This window comes from Babylonia areolata, chromosome 26, assembly GCF_041734735.1.
Source record: "Babylonia areolata isolate BAREFJ2019XMU chromosome 26, ASM4173473v1, whole genome shotgun sequence".
In the NCBI taxonomy this organism is placed as follows: domain Eukaryota; kingdom Metazoa; phylum Mollusca; class Gastropoda; order Neogastropoda; family Buccinidae; genus Babylonia; species Babylonia areolata.
In genome coordinates, this window is record NC_134901.1 from 41,087,295 (window position 1) to 41,106,755 (window position 19,461).

At 44.1% G+C, this 19,461-nt stretch overlaps 1 protein-coding gene across 1 annotated transcript in view; it reads right to left on the reverse strand.

Moving 5' to 3' along the window:
- Nucleotides 1-889: 889 nt before the first annotated feature.
- LOC143300315 (uncharacterized) overlaps nt 890-19,461 on the reverse strand; it is a 23,032-nt gene continuing 4,460 nt past the window's right edge. The window contains exons 3-16 of the mRNA XM_076613914.1: nt 18,075-18,214; nt 17,463-17,504; nt 17,211-17,321; nt 15,251-15,514; nt 12,229-12,342; nt 8,982-9,038; nt 8,328-8,441; nt 7,090-7,245; nt 5,551-5,661; nt 4,770-4,901; nt 3,688-3,801; nt 2,610-2,708; nt 1,544-1,661; nt 890-1,016 (exon numbers count right to left, since the gene is read on the reverse strand). Of these exons, the coding sequence (XP_076470029.1) occupies nt 890-1,016; nt 1,544-1,661; nt 2,610-2,708; nt 3,688-3,801; nt 4,770-4,901; nt 5,551-5,661; nt 7,090-7,245; nt 8,328-8,441; nt 8,982-9,038; nt 12,229-12,342; nt 15,251-15,514; nt 17,211-17,321; nt 17,463-17,504; nt 18,075-18,214 (1,699 nt within the window). The remainder of the gene's footprint in view (nt 1,017-1,543; nt 1,662-2,609; nt 2,709-3,687; nt 3,802-4,769; nt 4,902-5,550; nt 5,662-7,089; nt 7,246-8,327; nt 8,442-8,981; nt 9,039-12,228; nt 12,343-15,250; nt 15,515-17,210; nt 17,322-17,462; nt 17,505-18,074; nt 18,215-19,461) is intronic.

Below are 19,461 nucleotides of genomic sequence, written 5' to 3' on the forward strand. Positions count from 1 at the left end.
GAAGGCTGATGTCTTACCTACGCATGAGAAGAAAATACAAGAAGGCTGATGTCTTACCTACGCATAAGTCCATCGGGCCTTGAGAGCCTTCAAAATTCATGTAATTTTATAGTAATGAAATCAGTCGAAAGGTACCGCCATGTTGCTCTTGTGAGATTGGAAGTCAACGTCACAGCCACTCACATTGTTGAAAATAATATTTTACTTCAGACAAACGATACAGTTCATTATCTTACTTTGTTTTAATGTTTTCTTCTAAGTATCTAGTAAACTTGGCGAAAACTACGACTGATTCAGTGTGTGAGGTTATTATTTCTATTTTTAGATGATACAAGCCATTCTTAATTAGTTGCTTTTCAGAGCGGCCTGCACCGACAGGCTGCGCTCAGGATGGTTAAAATTTTAAAGGGAGGTCACTGCTTGCACTCTCTCCTCCGTCCGTCAAATCATCCAAACACAAAAATAGTCGAGCATGTGATACTGGTCTACTTTTTTTCATGAGTGATGTGTGTGTGTGTGTGTGTGTGTGTGTGTGAAGGGGATCAATTAGTCAGTTTTTTTTTCTTTTCAGAGGTGCTTTGGGCTGTGTACAAGCACACACACGCGCGCGCGCGCGCGCACACACACACACACACACACACACACACACACACACACACTTCAATTCAAGAAATTTAATTGAAAAAAAACAACAACAACAACAAAACCGGGCCAGCTAAAACAAGTCTCTTCTTCGCAGTACAGAAACAGACGGAAACGTCACACGAAACACGTGCAAATCATTCCCACACTAACAATCAGCAAACTATCACAATCATCTGTGACGTTTCCAGTTTGGAGTAGAGTAAAGGCCCCCTCCTCCTCGTTCTTCTCTTTCTCTCTGTCTTGCTTAGTTGACGACGTATCCAGGAGGATACTGGATGTCTATTCCAGCAGGGCAGCTGGGAGTTTTGCAGCATTTACCCGGAGACGGGCCCACCATGGAGCAGGAAGGGGGAATGTTGAAAGTGTAGCACCTGCACAGGTAGGGGTGATGCGACACAACACAATTAATTTATTAATTAACCATCAGTTGGCAGACTTTAAAACGCACACAGAGAGATAGACACACACAGACAGACATACACGCAGACACGCGCGTGAGCGAGCGCGCGCACACACACACACACGCTCTTTCCACCCATCACCCTGACCGTCTCACACTGAGGTGGAATGCGACAGAAAATTAACAATTAGCAGGCAGACATAGAAAAACATTTTCACACACACACACACACACACACACACACACTAACTCACTCACTCACCACACCACACCAGACCACACACCACACACACACACTCACTCATACCACACCACTGACACACACACGCGCGCTCGCACACGCACACACACACACACACTCATACCACATCACACACACACACACCCCACCACCACCACCATACCACACACACACACACACACACACACACACACACGACCTTGATGTACCATACCAACAACAACAACAACAAAAGAATACGTATATCTTATGCTCACGGGTCTTTGCAGTTGTACATTCCCCTGGAGGCATCGGTGCACGTGCAAAAGTAAGTACACCCGTCCTTCCACGTCTGGCCTTGAGCGTACACCTGTCCCTTGTAGGCACACCCCGTGCCTGCCACAGTCGTCAGTCATCGTCAGCAATATGTCCACCTTTTCACTGTCGGTTTCTTTCTGCTATTCCGCAATTTGTTACTATAGCTGTGCATATGTAGTATTTGGCTAACGTAAAAGAACCCACGGGGGGCAAAAGAACTATCCCTGGTAAAATTCTTCAAAAATATCCAACTTGCTATGTCTGTCAATGCGTAGAGAAGCAGGGAAACACACACACACACACACACACACACACACACACACACACACACACACACACACACACAAACCTAATAACAAACAAACAAAAAAAACCAAAAAAAACAAACGGGGAGCACACTGAATTTCATAGAGATTGTGGTCTGACATGCAATACGACTTGTTCAATACAACTTATACAATGGAATCCAGTGCAACGCAGTACAGTGCAGTTCAACACAATACTACACAACACAGTACAGTTCACGACAGATAGTCCAGAACAATACAATGCGATTGATTTTGTTGTTGTCGACGATGGCGTAATCTTTGATTCCCATTCTTTAATCCCTGCTTCCCTTACTTCTTTCCTTCTATCCGTCTCCCAGTCTTTTCCCACTCCACCCCCCCCCCCTCTCTCTATCTCGTTTGCTAACCATTACTGCTGTACATAATTACATGGAATAAATCAATTGAAATGAAAACAAGTGTCATCTTACCTCAGTCTAAAACAAGCATTTTTATTATAAAAAAATTTAAAAAATCATACACACATACATACACTCCATTTCTCACTTTCGAAGTGAACTGATGTTGAACGATAGAACACACACACACACACACACACACACACACACACACACACACAGACGCGCGCGCGCAGGATAAAAGAGAGTTTAGGGAGTACTTGTAATGCGAGGAAGCTAGAATAATCGTATGTTAAAAAAAAAAGAAGAAAAGAAAAGAAGAAGAAATCCTGTCTGCTCACTTGAGCCGGTAAAGGTTCCACCAGTTTGAGACCCTCCTGTGCCGGTTTGGGTTCCTGTTCCCGTTCCGGATCCGGAAATCACAGGCACTTGTCCCCCAGCTGCATTGTCAGATACAGGCAACGGGAAAGTTAATATTGTGGTGGGTGTGGGTGTGGGTTTTAGTGTGTGAGTATGTGTGTTTGTTTGTGCATGCGTGTATGTGTACATGCGCATGTGAGCGCGCGTAAACAAAACAAACAAACAAACAAACAAAACAACAAACATAACAAGCAAAGAACTTGCATGTAGGTGCACACACAAACATTGAGATCCATCCACACATCTAGCCTTCCAGTTCATCTAAACTTCACACACCCTTACCGCCTTCACACTCGTGTTAAGCTGTGAGAACATTCATGTCACTTGTGTCAACCCCCCCCCCCCCCGAAAAAAACAAAAACAAAAAAAACAACAAAAAAACCCAGCAAACAACCAAAAACCAATTATCATTCACTCATGAGTTTACCAAGACAAAAGTGTTTGGGATTGTTGGTCTTCAGATCACGTTATTCTCTCGCTGGGGTCAATGTAAAACCATGCAACACACACCCATGATTTTTATAGGTAGGTTCAAGCTCGGATGCCAAGCAGGCGCCGTGGCAGAATCGGTTAGGCGTTGGACTTCTGATCAAGGGTTCACCAGTGATCAGGGTTCGAGTCCGCGTCCCGGCATGGTGGTGTGTCCTTGAGCATGGCCTTTTACTCCGATTTGCCTCACTCCACCCAGGTGTGAATGGGTACCTAGTTTCGGTTGGCGGAGAAGGTCATAACGGCGGAAGGAGAGGACTGGGCCCCACCTTGGCTGTAGTGCTGATCCCCAGACACAGTGGATGTGAATTCACTGCCACGATCACTGTGATGTATATTTGCATATAAAGCATGTCTGTGGACCCAATGGCCGCGCTGAGGCTATGGAACCTTTGACCATTTAACACACACAGATCACTCACTGACTCAGTGCCGAGTGAAGCCAGAAGCAGACTGACTCATTCACTGACCCAGCGCCGAGTAAAGACAGAATTAATCAAGCAGACTTACAGCACTTGTTGCACGTGCCGGCACAGTTCTGTCGGACCCAGGCGTCGTAGTCGGGGTTGGTGCACATGGTCTGGTCGTACTTGCTGCAGTCAGCGATTGTGTCCCCACAGGTTCCTGGTCAACAAAGCCCAAGGCCATTGCTGCAGTAGTCGTAATGCCCAAGGTTATTGTTATAGTAGTCGTAAACCCCTAGGTTATTGTTATCGTCGCAAAACCTCACGCCATTGTCATAGTCGTAAAACCCAGGGCTATTGCTATAGTAGTCTTGAAGCCCAAGGCTATTGCGATAGTTGTAAAACCCTCGGCTGCTGCTATAGTCGTAAAACCCTGGGCTATTGCTATAGTTGTCTTAAAACCCAAGGCTGTTGCGATTATTGTAAAACCCTCGGCTGTTTCTAAAGTCATAAGGCTATGGTAGTCATAAAACCCTAGGCTCTTGATATAGTTGTCATGAAACGTAAGGCAAATGCTGTAGTCGTTAGACCCAATGCTATTTCTGTAGCAGTCGTTAGACCTACGGCTATTACTATAGTAGTTACCCAAGGCTGTTGCTACAGTTTGTGTTGTGTGCAATCCGCAGGACTTCAAACATGTTGCCGCTATTTGTATAACAGGCGAGGTGTCAGCCTTGGCTATCTGCCCAAAGACAGATGCTCACTGGCTGGAGGATGGAGTCCATCCACTCGGAACACTGCATGTTACATCTGAAATATTGACAGATCGAAATGGAATCTTCCACACCCAGCCGTTTCTGAACATGTGGTAGGAGTGAAACAGGACTTGCTTGACATAGAGTGAAAATATATGATCTGCTTGACAAGGTTAGAGTGAAACATGATCTGTTTGACATCAGCATCATATGCTCCTCAATAAAACTGATGAAACCGTTTCTGTAGAGGCTTCTCTCTCTCCCTTTGTCTCTCTGTTTCTATTGTATAATGGTGGGATTTTTACATTCAGTTTAAACCAGGGACAAAGCCCTGGAAGTCAGTGATTCGGTTTTCCTTTACACGCCGATCTTTATATAAAGGATTGCAAATTTTGTCAGATTTTTTGTTTGTGGCTTCTTCTAGCCTGCATACCAGTCATTGTACCACTTCCAGTGATTGTTCCGGTTCCGCCACTAGTTATGGTTCCGGTTCCGCCTCCAGTGATAGTTCCGGTTCCGCCTCCAGTGATAGTTCCAGTTCCGCTAGTGCCAGATTGCCCGCCAGCTGTTGTGAATAGTAAAACAATTACTCATTATGTTGGTTGTTTTTTTCCCCCCAGAAGATTATTAGTAATCAGCAGTAAACAAGAACATCTGCTCCTTGAAGCAGACGGAGGCACACACCATCAACCCATTGCCATTGGCATAGCGAATTGCATATCAACTCTCATACAGGTATACCTGTATAAAAGGTATCCTTTAAAAAAAACAAAAACAAAAAAAAACCAACCCAGAAAGTTCTTGAAACAGAATGCCTCTTGTTTGTTTTCTTTTTTTTTTTACATGTAAACAAAGCAAGTGCAGAAGAAATATATACAGAGTAAAAGAAATGTACAAACACAAATTAGCATTTTATTCAAGATTCGTGGAGCGGGCGGGCCATACTCACGCATACACTGGCAGGCACGCGCGCATGCACGCATATACGCTGGTGAACACATGCACAGACACATATAGACGCACGCACACACACACACACATATATATATATATGGTTGATGTTTCCCCCCTATATATATTTTTCTCCGTTTAATTCTAAAAACACTTCTCTACACGAATTCGAATGCCCATGTTCACACACACACACACACACACACACACACACACACACACACACACACACACAGACGACAGAGGTAAATCAGTCCACTTACTCAAGCAGTACATGCAGCAGTTGTCCTGGACCCACTGCTGGTACTGGGGATCAGAGCACATGCTGGTGCCGTAAGCATCACAGTTCTGGATCTTGTTTCCCGTACAGGATCCTGCAACACGTCACAGATGGAGAGAAACAGGATCCTGCAACAAGGAGCAGATGGAGAGAAACAGTATTCCTGAAACACATAAAAACAGGTTTCTGGGAGCAACAGGAAGCAGATGGAGAGAAACAGTATCCTGCAACAGGGAGCAGATGGAGAGAAACAAGATCCTGCAACAGGGAACAGATAGAAACATGATCCAGCAACACGTCACAGATGGAGAGAAACAGGATCCTGCAACAAGGAGCAGATGGAGAGAAACAGTATCCTGAAACAGATAGAAACAGGATCCTGCAACAGGGAACAGATAGAGAGAAACCCGAATCTGCAACAGGGAACAGATGGAGAGAAACAGGATACTACAACAGTACTCAGATACAGAGAAACATGATCCTCGAACGGGAAAAGATGGAAAGAACTGGATCCTGCTACATGGAGCAGATGGAAAGAAACAGGATCCTGCAATAGGGAACAGATGCAGATAAACAGGATCCTGGAACAGGGAACAGATGGAAAGAAACAGGATCATGCAATAGGGAACAGATGGGGCATACAGGATCCTGCAACAGGAAGCAGGTGGAGAGAAACATGATCCTGCAACATGGAAAAGATGGAGAGAACTGGATCCTGCAACATGGAGCAGATGGAGAGAAACAGGATTCTGCAACAGGGAACAGATGGAGAGAAACAAGATCCTGCAACAGGGAACAGATGGAGAGAAACAGGGTTCTGCAACAGGGAACAGATGGAGAGAAACAAGATCCTGTAACAGGGAACAGATGGAGAAAAACAAGATCCTACAACAAGGAACAGATGGAGAGAAACAAGATCCTACAACAAGGAACAAAAAGAAACAGTATTCTGCAGCATGGAACAGATAGACATAAACAGGACCCTGCAACAGGGAACAGATGGAGAGAAACAGGATCCTGCAACAGGGAACAGATGGAGATAAAGGAACAGATGGAGAGAAACAGGATCCTGCAACAGGGAACAGATGGAGATAAAGGAACAGATGGAGAGAAACAGGATCCTGCAACAGGGAACAGATGGAGATAAACAGGATCCTGCAACAGGGAACAGATGGAAAATCGTTTTAATATCTTTTTCTTTTTTTAAATGTATACTTGTCAAATACGTATGTGTTAATAACGAGCCAGTGATTGCATAAATGAATTTCTGTGTGGATCAATTATTTTTTATTTGGTTTGATACTGTAACAAAGAACACACGCAAACTGTACTAGTGTTTCCACAAAAAGAAATCGGGTTTTTAGTTTATTTCCCGTAAAAACAACCTGGAATGTGGAACTCTAGTGCTTTGGGCATATACTCCATGCAAAAACATATCACACAACAGACAAGCAGCTATGTCTGATCATACATGTTGTCAGGTAACAATACAGTTCTGCATGAATCATGCAAAGCGACATACCAGTAACAGTTCCGGTCCCAGTGATCGTTCCTCCTCCCGTTACGGTTCCAGTTCCTCCAGTTCCGGTTCCCCCAGTTCCGGTTCCTCCGGGCCCAATGATAATGACTCCTCCAGTTCCAGTTCCAGTTCCGGTGCTAGTTCCAGTTCCGGTTACGCCTATGAAAGGAATGAATTTCCTCCAGTGAGCGGAATGTAATGAAGAAGAGAAACTGGGGTGTAAGACTTGAACAATAGAAAAACACACTTCTCAGCTTCTCTACATACTGGACACAAACGTAATGAGGATTTAGATATTTTCCTGGCAGTCACTGAACTTTGATGTTTCACTGTTTGTTCTATCGCTTGTTTTGAATTTATTTGCAAAGTATGTATTGCTCACTGCACAAATTTTCATCACAACTTTTCTTTGTAGAGTCATGCCTCGTATACATACATATGTTTGTTTAGACACGAGAGTACAAAACGAAGAAGAAAAATGGAAGAAAAAACAAAGAAAGAAAGAAACACAGAGAAAAAGAAAAACGACAACAACAACAACAACATATTATCAGCCAGTCTGTCAAAAACAAAAGGACACACACAAAACGTTTTCTGAAAATCTTAACTGCCCAGTTAGAAACAACAGCATGTACATAATCTTTTCGTTGAAATAAATCTTGAAATGTTAACAGATAAATCAAACAGAAATTGGAGAGAAAAAAGTGTATCAATTCATCTGTTCTATCAGATAGCTGTCGGAGTAATGGACTGTGACTCACCCGCTACCCAGTTCTCATCTGCTTGCACACAGGTAAATAGAATGTTTTTTAACATTTACAGAGAAACAAATGTACCAGTATCCTTATCCTTATAAAAAAATGAGTTAGTGCTATACAAATGCACATTCGTTTTCTTCTTCATTATCATTACTATTATTGTTGTTGTTATCATCATAATCGTTGTTGTCGTTAAATGTATTGCCCAGCATTGGATAAATGCTAATCAAGGCTATCTTTGCACATTTCTTCTGCTGATTTAACAGTGTACACGTCAAGCGAAAGACATACGAATATTATGATCGAACCTTGATCTTCTTTGTCTAGAAGAGGTTTCTGTGTCTGTCCCTCTGTTCCTTTTAATGGCCTGTTTTGCAAGCTAAAGGGAAGCACTGGGCAGCGCTAGCTGGAAGTTGTGCACCTTTGTTTAGGAGTGACAGTGACAGTGACTGCAGAGGTTTGTTGCGGATGACTCGGACTTACCACACAGACCGCAGGTCAGTCTGCAGTTATCCAAGGCCCACTGCTGATACTGAGGGTCAGTGCACGAGGTCTGGCCGTAGGCAGCGCAGTTGGCGATGGTGTCCACGCATGGGCCTGTGAGAGAGCATTATCAAGCTGTTATATCGTCATCATCATCATCATCTTGTCGTTGTCATAGCCGTGGTTATTACCCTCGTTGTGCCATTCGTGATCGTTATCATTTTGCATTTCATGTTGTTACCATAGTGTGCACACACTGAGATTCAGTCTGAAAGAGGCGCCAAGGCGTGTGCACTGATCCATATACGCCACACCTTATCTACCAGCGAAAAAAATAGAGCAGTTGCCCGACTTAAGCACACACCCGATAGGTGGTTAGGCATTGAGGCGCGCATACACACACCCTTGATCTGTGAAAATTTTATACACATTTACCTTCATCAAATCGGGTTCATTTTACTTGATTTGTAAAGTTTAATACCAAAATCTGGTTTGAATGGCTGTGAAATATTGAAAGATATGAACAGAAGGAAATTGACCGAGCCTTTTGAACTTTATTTTTTCCTGTATTTTGTTTCAAGTTACATTACATTTTGGATGGACAGTCGCTTCCATGGTGATTATGGACTTTACGAAAATCAGCATCTTACTCACCAGAGATGGTCCCTGTGCCTGTGATAGTTCCGCCACCAGTGACGGTACCAGTTCCACCTGAAAGCAAAGGTGTTCGTTCAAGTAACACTTGATGACGACATACTGATCAAGTGTGTTTTTCTGCGTGTTGCATGAATCAGTTCGGTCATGACCTTAATGAAGCGGTTTTTCGCCTGCATCTTCATCATTTACAGTTTTGATTACAACAAAATAAAGGACATTATCGACTTCTCAGAATCATGGGTTTCGTCCGTTACAGCAGAGGTATCCTCTTCAGTCACACTTTCTGAAGAGGTCGAATCTGTTTTTCTCATCGTGGTGTTTCAGCTAGCAACGCCCGTCCGCAGAACTAAAGCAGTCATAGTATTCCTGACGTGCCAGGACTTCACCCCTCTTCATACAGCCAGGACGTCTCCCTTTTAACGACAGGAGAACAGCCAAGTCTTCATCCTTCTTCATACAGCCAGGACGTCTCCCTTTTAACGACAGGAGAACAGCCAAGCATTCATCCTTCTTCATACAGCTAGGACGTCTCCCTTTTAACGACAGAAGAACAGCCAAGTCTTCATCCTTCTTCATACAGCCAGGATGTCTCCCTTTTAACGACAGAAGAACAGCCAAGTCTTCATCCTTCTTCATACAGCCAGGATATCTCCCTTTTAACGACAGGAGAACAGCCAAGCATTCATCCTTCTTCATACAGCCAGTACGTCTCCCTTTTAACGACAGGAGAACAGCCAAGCATTCATCCTTCTTCATACAGCCAGTACGTCTCCTTTTTAACGACAGGAGAACAGCCAAGTCTTCATCCTTCTTCATACAGCTAGGACGTCTCCCTTTTAACGACAGAAGAACAGCCAAGTCTTCATCCTTCTTCATACAGCCAGGATATCTCCCTTTTAACGACAGGAGAACAGCCAAGCATTCATCCTTCTTCATACAGCCAGTACGTCTCCCTTTTAACGACAGAAGAACAGCCAAGTCTTCATCCTTCTTCATACAGCCAGGATGTCTCCCTTTTAACGACAGAAGAACAGCCAAGTCTTCATCCTTCTTCATACAGCCAGGACGTCTCCCTTTTAACGACAGAAGAACAGCCAAGTCTTCATCCTTCTTCATACAGCCAGGATGTCTCCCTTTTAACGACAGAAGAACAGCCAAGTCTTCATCCTTCTTCCTACAGCCAGGACGTCTCCCTTTTAACGACAGGAGAACAGCCAAGCATTCATCCTTCTTCAGACAGCCAGGACGTCTCCCTTTTAACGACAGGAGAACAGTCAAGCATTCATCCTTCTTCATACAGCCAGGACGTCTCCCTTTTAACGACAGAAGAACAACCAGGTCTTCACCCTCTTCCGACAGCCAGGACGTCTCCCTTTTAACGACAGAAGAACAGCCAGGTCTTCACCCTCTTCCGACAGCCAGTACGTCTCCCTTTTAACGACAGAAGAACAGCCAAGTCTTCATCCTTCTTCAGACAGCCAGGACGTCTCCCTTTTAACGACAGGAGAACAGCCAGGACTTCACCCTCTTCAGACAGCCAGGATATCTCCCTTTTAACGACAGAAGAACAGCCAGGACTTCACCCTCTTCAGACAGCCAGGACGTCTCCCTTTTAGCGACAGGAGAACAGCCAAGCATTCATCCTTCTTCATACAGCCAGGACGTCTCCCTTTTAACGACAGAAGAACAGCCAAGTCTTCATCCTTCTTCAGACAGCCATGACGTCTCGTTTGAAAGATAGAAGAACAGAAAGGACCTTACCTTTCTCAGCGTCAAAATTTACGATGAAGATTCACTGGAAGAAACTGTGTGATGTGGTGAGGAGTTTACAGGTTCGTGAATCTGGAAACAACGTCCATCCGAGTCCTCGCCTCAGGAAAAATCTCCCACCTGTCTCATCGATTTATCAACCGCCTTTGATACGGTAGACGTAGGAAAAAAATCTCCCTTCTCAATTTTCTCAGCTTATTAGCCGCCTTTGACACAACACACAATTAAGTCCTTCTTTCCCGTCTTCATGATACATTAGATATCAACGGCACCACTTTAGTTGGATCAAATCGCATTTCACTGACAGGTTAAGCTAACACTTGGCAGTTTGAAACGTAAAAGTCGAACACGCAGTTCGACAATGAATTATTTTATGTCCTGTTCTTTTTACGCTATATATCGCTCCCCCTGCTGAAATCATCCACCACCACAATGACAGTCATCATTCTTATGTAGACGATGCTCGATTTCAGAAAAGCGACATCCCTGAAAATTGGTCCTCGATCTTGCTAGACACATCTGACTACTTTCTGGACATTCAGAACTTGAAGAACTATGAATGAATTACAATTGAGTGTTGACAAATTTGAAGCGATGCTCATTGAAACCAAATAATTTTTTTTTCACCATTGACTCAGTCAAACTTTTCAGTTCAGTCGTTGAAGAACCTTGGTGTTGCTCTTGACAATACACTGTCCATGCAGGAGTAATCGTAATGGTAGTAGTAGTAGTAGAAGCAGCAGTAGTAGTAGTATAAAACATGCCATCTTTTGACAATTTCGGAAGAGTGCAGTTTCATAATTTCGAATCACAGAAAAATATTTGAATGGCTTTGTCAATAATTACTCAGAGATATGCGTGCATTCGCGTGCATGCTTACACACACACACACACACACACACACACACACACACACACACACACACATACACACACACACACGCGCGCGCGCGCGCACACACACACATTCGTATGAGTGCCCGCGCATTGCAAGTCAACTGGTCAGCTTTACCATAATTGTTATCTCAATATGTTTAAACAATAATTATGTTTAACGTCTTTCCTCGCGCAGAGTTAAATCCGAGCAAAATATCAAGCTGCGCAGATACCAGCAAATTTTCACTCGCCAATGGCACAGTTGAAAGAAACGTTTAGACAGCAGCATACCATCACTTTCTAGACGATATCCCAATGGTGACCACCGTTTAGATCGTAACGCAAGCTCCGCCTGTGAGAAAGGGTTCAAGGTCTGTGGAGATAGCACCAACATTGATAACATTTCGTTTTTTCGTCAGTGGACGAACGACCGTCCGAAATAACATCAGGTCTGATTCAGTGATTGTGGGATTTGGCGACTGGACAGTTCACCACACAATCCAGAAATTAGGCACAGATTTGAAGGGTCCCTCGAGCATAAGGCCTCTTACACATACTCCGAATTCCGAGCATTTCTGGTCAGCTTCGGCACACCTACCAGTTCCAGTACCTGTTCCGGTTATGGTTCCACCAGTGCCTGTGCCAGTCATGGTCCCACCAGTGCCTGTGCCAGTTATGGTCCCACCAGTGCCTGTACCAGTAATGGTCCCACCTGTGCCCGTACCAGTTGCACCAGCACCTGTACCAGTTATGGTTCTACCAGTACCTGTACCAGTAATTGTTCCACCAGTACCTGTACCATTTAAAGTCCCACCAGTTCGTGTGCCGATTATGATTCCACCCCCTGTTATGGATCCTTTTCCGATCAAAACGACGCCTGATGATAAATGACATGAAAGCAGGGGAGGCGAAAAGAGTGGTGGGCGAGGTAGGTGGCACTGAATGTGAGGTACAGGCAAGATCAGGTACAGGACAGGTGCAGTATAGGTGCAAACTCTCTCCTCGTACAACCAGCAGGATCACTCGAAGTGATTGTAACGAGGTGTTATAGAGCCTGTCCAGCAGTAAGCCAAAAGCAATAAGCAGTATGAAAATAAATTAAATAACAACAACAAGAACTGAAGAAGCGATAAAGCTAAGCAATAAGCAGCACGCAGCAATAGGTCAATCAAGGATTCCATGGATTAAATGCTGTAGGAGCTTCCTGACTCGGATTCCGCAGGGTGGAAAAAAGGAAGAAGTTGGTGTGACCCCCCCAAAACCCCACCCCAGTACCGTTCCCCCCAGTTTATTATCTCCTCCCAACACATTATGTGTATACTGATCACAAATTAGAACTTCCTCACTTGATTAAACCAAAGTGACCATGTTCCAAACTGGACATGTGTTAGCGACATGCAGAGTTGGATGATTCACCTTTTCTTTCAGAGCCCATTTGTAAACACTGCGCATACAAATGCATTACTTGTCTTGTCTATAATCCTGTGATAATCCCCTGTACTTGTCAGAGGGAGTGGACGGGGTTTTGACGAAGGAGGGGCATAATTATGATAAACGACCCGGTCAAAAATCACAGTAGAGTTTTGTCCTATACACCCAAAGGCGCCGTCATCCACCCCACCTGTGTGTGTGTTGGAGGAAGGTGGGTGGACAGAAGAGAGATTGCACGGAGGGGTGCAGTCTGATCAGAGCTGGCTTTTGTTTGATCAGCATCATTGTCCAGCATGGCTATGTTCGAGACAAAATAGGGCATGGCGTACAGAGAAGCGAAGGAGGGAAGCGGGAAAAGCAAATGGCGGCGAGCGCTAGATCCATGGCTGGATCAAGATCTTGTCATTAAAATCAGCATAAACTTTCCTCCCCAGTCCAGAGACGGTCGACAAGCATACGACATGAGCATACCCGCTTACAGCACAAGCATACCACTTACCGCATGGGCAAACCGCTTTGCAAATCATCGGTATACCACTTGCCGTATCGGCATACCGCTTACCGTATCGGTATACTGTTACCACATCGGCATACCACTTGCCGCATCGGTTATGGTATCGGCATACCGCTTACCGCATCGGCATACCGCTTACCGCATCGGCATACCGCTTACCATATCGGCATACCGTTTACCATATGGGCATACCGCTTACTGCATCGCCACAAGCCGCTTGGCACACAGACAGCGGCAAGCCCACAATATACCAAAGACAGATGAATGAGATGAAGGAAGAACAGCATTGGGTGGGCCTGACATCAGAAGCGCTAGGAGAGTGGAAAGGGCAAGAGCTGGGAGAAGCAGAAGGAAAGGCGTTGGAGATATAAGGCGGTGGATGTGCAGGTGACAATCATAATTAATATTTACCTGCAGTCATACTTCACACCATAGGAAATGTTTTATATAACATTTATAAAACGACAGTCTAAAGAAAAATGTATTACGAAGTGCACACATATTGTTCTAGAATCACACACACACACACACGCACACACACACACACACACACACACACGCACGCACGCACGTGCGCGTCATAGTTATTTACCGCACTTTATGCTACAGAACAGTTCAGGTACAGTGTTTAAGTTTCTTTTCTTTTTGCTTTGTCAATGTAATTTTTTTGTTTTTTCTGTCTCCCTTTGTTCCTCATGAGATTACAGGCTTTCATTATACCCCCACACACCTACCCACCCACCCACTCCCAAAAAAAGGAAAAAAGCACACAAAGGGATAAAAAACAAACCATGTCTGAAAGCTGAAGAGGTAATAAACTGTTGAAAATAATCCATCAACCAGACCATTGTCATCCAGGCTCGCTTAAATTATTTCCATATCTTTAAAAAATTCTTTTGCAAGAGAGATGAAGAGAGAGAGAGAAAAGGAGAAAGAGAGGAGGTATGGAATTTCTTGGAGTGTGTAGAGTCTCTGCATCACGAGTATATGGTGGTTCATTACTGACATTTTCAGCTGCTGGCATAGAATGAACACACCTATGAGTGAATCATTATTACTGTTGTTATCATCATCATCATCATTATTATTATTATCATTATCATCATCATTATTATCATTAGTAGCAGAAGCGTAGTTAGCTAATTGTTGTTGTTGATGACTATGTTGTCGTCATCGCTGTTGTTGTTGTTATCAACATTCAAGTAGGTCTATGTGCACGCGTGTGCTTGATATAGGCTATGATATATAAAATAAAAATCATATTTGTATTCAATAACAGTATAGATACTGGAATGAAATATACACGGATAAATGTAATTGTGTGTGTGTCTTGTGTGTTTGTGTATGTGAGTGTGCGTGTGTGTGTGTGTGTGTGTGTTAGCGCAGGTCATTCTTATTTCGCACTGTTCGTTATCAAATTAATTTAGTTTATTTTCTTGTACTCATGTTTTCCTTCTTTTTTTCGTTTTTTTTAAATGAATATTTTATTTTATTTTATTTTATTTTTTAAAAACTTATCCATTATTATTTTATTCTATTTATCTTCTTTTTTTTTTGGAGGGGATAGGGGTGGGGGTCGGGGTGGGGGGGCGGGGTGGGGAGGAAGGGTCTGGGGGAGGGTTTTTTGTCCAGACTAGTTTGGCCAACACGACAGCAAAATGGTCATCATCCTTACCACACAGTCCGCAGTATTTAGCACAGTTCTTAGTGGCCCAGTCCACGTAGGGGTCCATGCACATTTGGTCTCCGTAGGAGTTGCAGTTGGGGATGGCATCGACACAAGCACCGCCAGTGCTGATGACGGTTCCTCCAGTGCCGGTACCCCCAGTGATGGTGCCTCCTCCAGTGATGGTGCCTCCTCCAGTGATAGTGCCTCCTCCAGTGATGGTGCCTCCTCCAGTCATGGTCCCATGTCCGCCTCCCGTGATGGTGCCACCACCTGAGCACACGTTGGGAACAAGTTGATTTACTTCATCGTGGACGACGGGCACAACAGCCGAGTGGTAAAAGCGTTTGACTTTGAATCTGAGGGTTCCGGGTTCGAATGCCGGTCACGGAGCCTGGTGAGTAAAGGGTGTAGATTTTTTCCATTCTCCCATATCCATGCAGACCTGCTTGTGCCTGAACCCCCTTCGTGTGCTTACGCATGCAGAAGATCAGATACACACATTAAAGATCCCGTAATCCACATCAGCGTTCGGTCGGTTATGGAAATAAGAACATACCCGCCATGCACACCCCCACCCCCACCCCTCCCCTCGAAAACGTAGTGTGACTGCCTACACGGCGGGGTTAAAAAAACAACAACGGTCATTCACGTAAACGCCCACCCATGCATACGAGTGAACGTGGGAGTTGCAGTCAACGAACGAAGAATGTTTCATTGTGGACTGCACAGGAGCGAGATGTCTGCAGAGCGATTGTCGGTAGCCTATGTCCTGGGCATAAGAGAGGTGTGTGCACAATGTGTCACGGTGCTCATAGGGGGGAGATGGAAGCTAGTGTTGCCTTCTTTAAAATCTGTGCCAGATGCTTTTCATTGTTCCTCCATTGTTTCAGCCATTGAAACGAGGCCAGAAAAAAAGAAGACATTTTAAACCTTGGCTAATAAACAAACTGGTTGATGTGTTACATTCCAAACCTTGGCTAATTAACTAACTTGTTGATCTGTAACTTTTGTAACTTGTTAAACCTGTACCGGCCCAGTTATTGATGAAAATGTGGGAAGTTTCACTGAATTGATGAACATACGATGACTGAACGGCAAACTACTTTTAGTTGACCTGTGATAACACAGTGACAAACCGCTTATAGTTAACCTGTGCTAACTCAGAGACGAACTACTTACACTTAATATGTGATAACTCGTTAACAAACCACCTACAGCTAACCCGTGATAACTTGTTAACGTTTTATCAGTCAACCTGCAATACTTCAGTGACAAACTGCTGGTACATAACATACAACGACTCACTGACAAACTGTTTACAGTTAACCTGCAGTGACATAATTACAAACTACTTACAGTTAACCTGTGATAACTCGATAACAAACTTCTTGATGGTAACCTTGATAACTCAGTGATATACCGCTTACAGTTAACCCCTGACACGTCACTGACAAGCTGCTTACAGTTAACCCCTGACACGTCACTGACAAGCTGCTTACAGTTAACCCATAACACCTCACTAGCAAGCTGCTGAAGTTCATCCATGACACGTCACAGACAAGCTGCTTACAGTTAACCCCTGACACGTCACTGACAAGCTGCTTTCAGTTAACCCATAACACCTCACTAGCAAGCTGCTGAAGTTAATCCATGACACGTCACAGACAAGCTGCTTACAGTTAACCCCTGACACGTCACTGACAAGCTGCTTACAGTTAACCCCTGACACGTCACTGACAAGCTGCTTACAGTTAACCCCTGACACGTCACCTACAAGCTGCTTTCAGTTAACCCATGACATGTCACTGACAAACAGTTTACAGTTAACCCACTTCACGTCACTGATGCGCAGCTTACAGTTAACCCATGATACCTCACTGACAAAGCTTGTTACAGTTAACCCATGACACGTCACTGAAAAGCTGCTTACAATTAACCCATGACACGTCACTGACAAGTTGCTTACAGTGCATGCAGGTGGCAGCGCAGTTGTCCGCAACCCACTGGCTGTACTGGGGATCAGAGCACACGTTGGTCCCGTAGTCCTTGCAGTTGGGAATCTTGTCCACGCACTGGGCTGAAAGAAAACACTGGCATATGTCAGACTGGGAACCACTCACTGTAGCAAATGTGTGTGTGTGTGTGTGTGTAGCAGCAGCAGCAGTAACAACACTGGCCATACCAGACAAAACACAAACAGGAGAAGAGAAGAACTTACTTGTGCTTCCACCGGTCATAGTGCCAGTGCCGATCTGGATCACTGCAACACACCATCGACTTTATGAATGTTATGGTGAAAGAGAGAGAGGGGGAGAGTGTGTGTGTGTTGGCGGCATCTAGATCGCTCTCTCTCTCTCTCTCTCTCTCTCTCTCTCTCTCTTTATATTTCATGCATTTACGTCAGAAGAATTGTCCTCCGCGAATGTTCCCTTAGAATATTTGCCATTCGCATTTCTTTTCTATCTGTAATTCCCGCCTTCTTTCTTTCTTTCTTTCTTTCTTGCTTCTTCCTTTTTTACTTCTTCACTGCCTCCTTCCACCCCTTTATTCCTTTTATATATATATATATATATATATATTTTTTTTTTTTTTAGAAATATATTTCAAGGATGTATCATTCGGTGAAATATCCTTTCGCCTAAGTTATTCGATAAAATGTCCTTTCGCCCAAAATATCATTCGACGAATTGTCCTTTCGATTAGGATATCATTCAACGAAATGTCCTTTCGTTTAAAATACTTTTCAACGAAATGTCCCTTTGCCAAACGTATCATTCGACGAAATATCGTTTCGCTTCATGTATCTTTCGACGAATTGTCGGGGACCCACCTCCTCCAGATCCTGCACCATGGTTGCCAACGAGGCCTCCAGAGGTGGTGGGGAAGGTGCACTGGGGTTTCCCGCAGCAGGGTTCCCCTGGGGGCTTCACCAGGGTGCAGCCCGGGGGAAGGTTGGTGTAGGTGGGGCACCTGGAACGTTGAAGGTTAAACATAAATAATAATAGGTCCCATAGCCTTTTTCGGCCATCGGGGGGCACTGAATTCATATCCACTTTGTCCGGGGTTCGTCATTGGGAGGCGGGGCCCAATAGTCTGTCAGGAGAAACGGTCCACTTTTCACCCCCCCCCCCCCCCCCCCCCCTAATAAATTTGTCATATGTATTTTTTGGTGCTTTAGAGTGTATAGATCACGAAAAATCATGTTAACATAAAAAAAAATCTTGGGACTCACTGTCCCTTCTGGCTTAATTTTGAAGGGTACCCATCTCCGGTTCCACGGCTGCTTTTCGTCGGTCCAAAATCTTCCATAAGTTTGGTGATCACCTGTGTCATTGTTATTTGAGCTACGAGAATTTCCTTTATGTTTTTGTTCAAACCTCTCTTTCCGCACTTGGAGTTTGGAGGATAAAAATGACTGAGTTTCAATTTCAGTTTCAAGGAGATGTCAGAGCGTGCGGACTGACCCATACACGCTGCTTCTCCCCATTTGCGTAATGTTTGTAATAACTTTTTTTTTTTTTTTTAAACCACACACGTCTGACCTACGCATAGTATAAACCCAATACGCTGTCCAGGCCTCGAGAGCCTACCTATCCTAGGGTTATGTGAAACATGAATATGAAATGCGTATGAAATGATTAAACAAAATAAACAAATAGTAAATACCTGAGATATGATAAAATGAAAGATACCGAGTGTTAGTTGAGGGCTTTGGTTAGTTGGTGTTGGCTTGGTTGGGTTTTGTTAGCTGGTAGTTGATTTCTTTCTTCTCTCTTTCTGTTTCATCTTTTCTGTCCAATCATTGCTTTGTATGTTGGCAGTGTTTAACTTCTGTTGATTTCATTTTTTCAGTCTCCCTATTTCTGTCTCCCTCTGCCCCCCCCCCCTCCATGGCGCCCTCCCCGCCTCTCCCCTAGCAAGCAGAAATCCTTCCTCTCTCTTCTTGTATCTTTGTGTCTCCCTCTCTGTTTCTCTATGTCTCTGTCTCTTTCTCTTTGTCTCTGTTAAAAAAAAAATCCGGCTCCCAGGTTAAAAATGATTTTAGAAATTTAAAATAAAACCAAACACACACACACACATGAAAACACGCGCGCGCGCGCACACACACACACACATATATATGTGTGTGTGTGTGTGTGTGTGTGTGTGCGTGTGTGTTCATGTGTGTGTGTGTGGATATATATATATATATATATATATAGAGAGAGAGAGAGAGA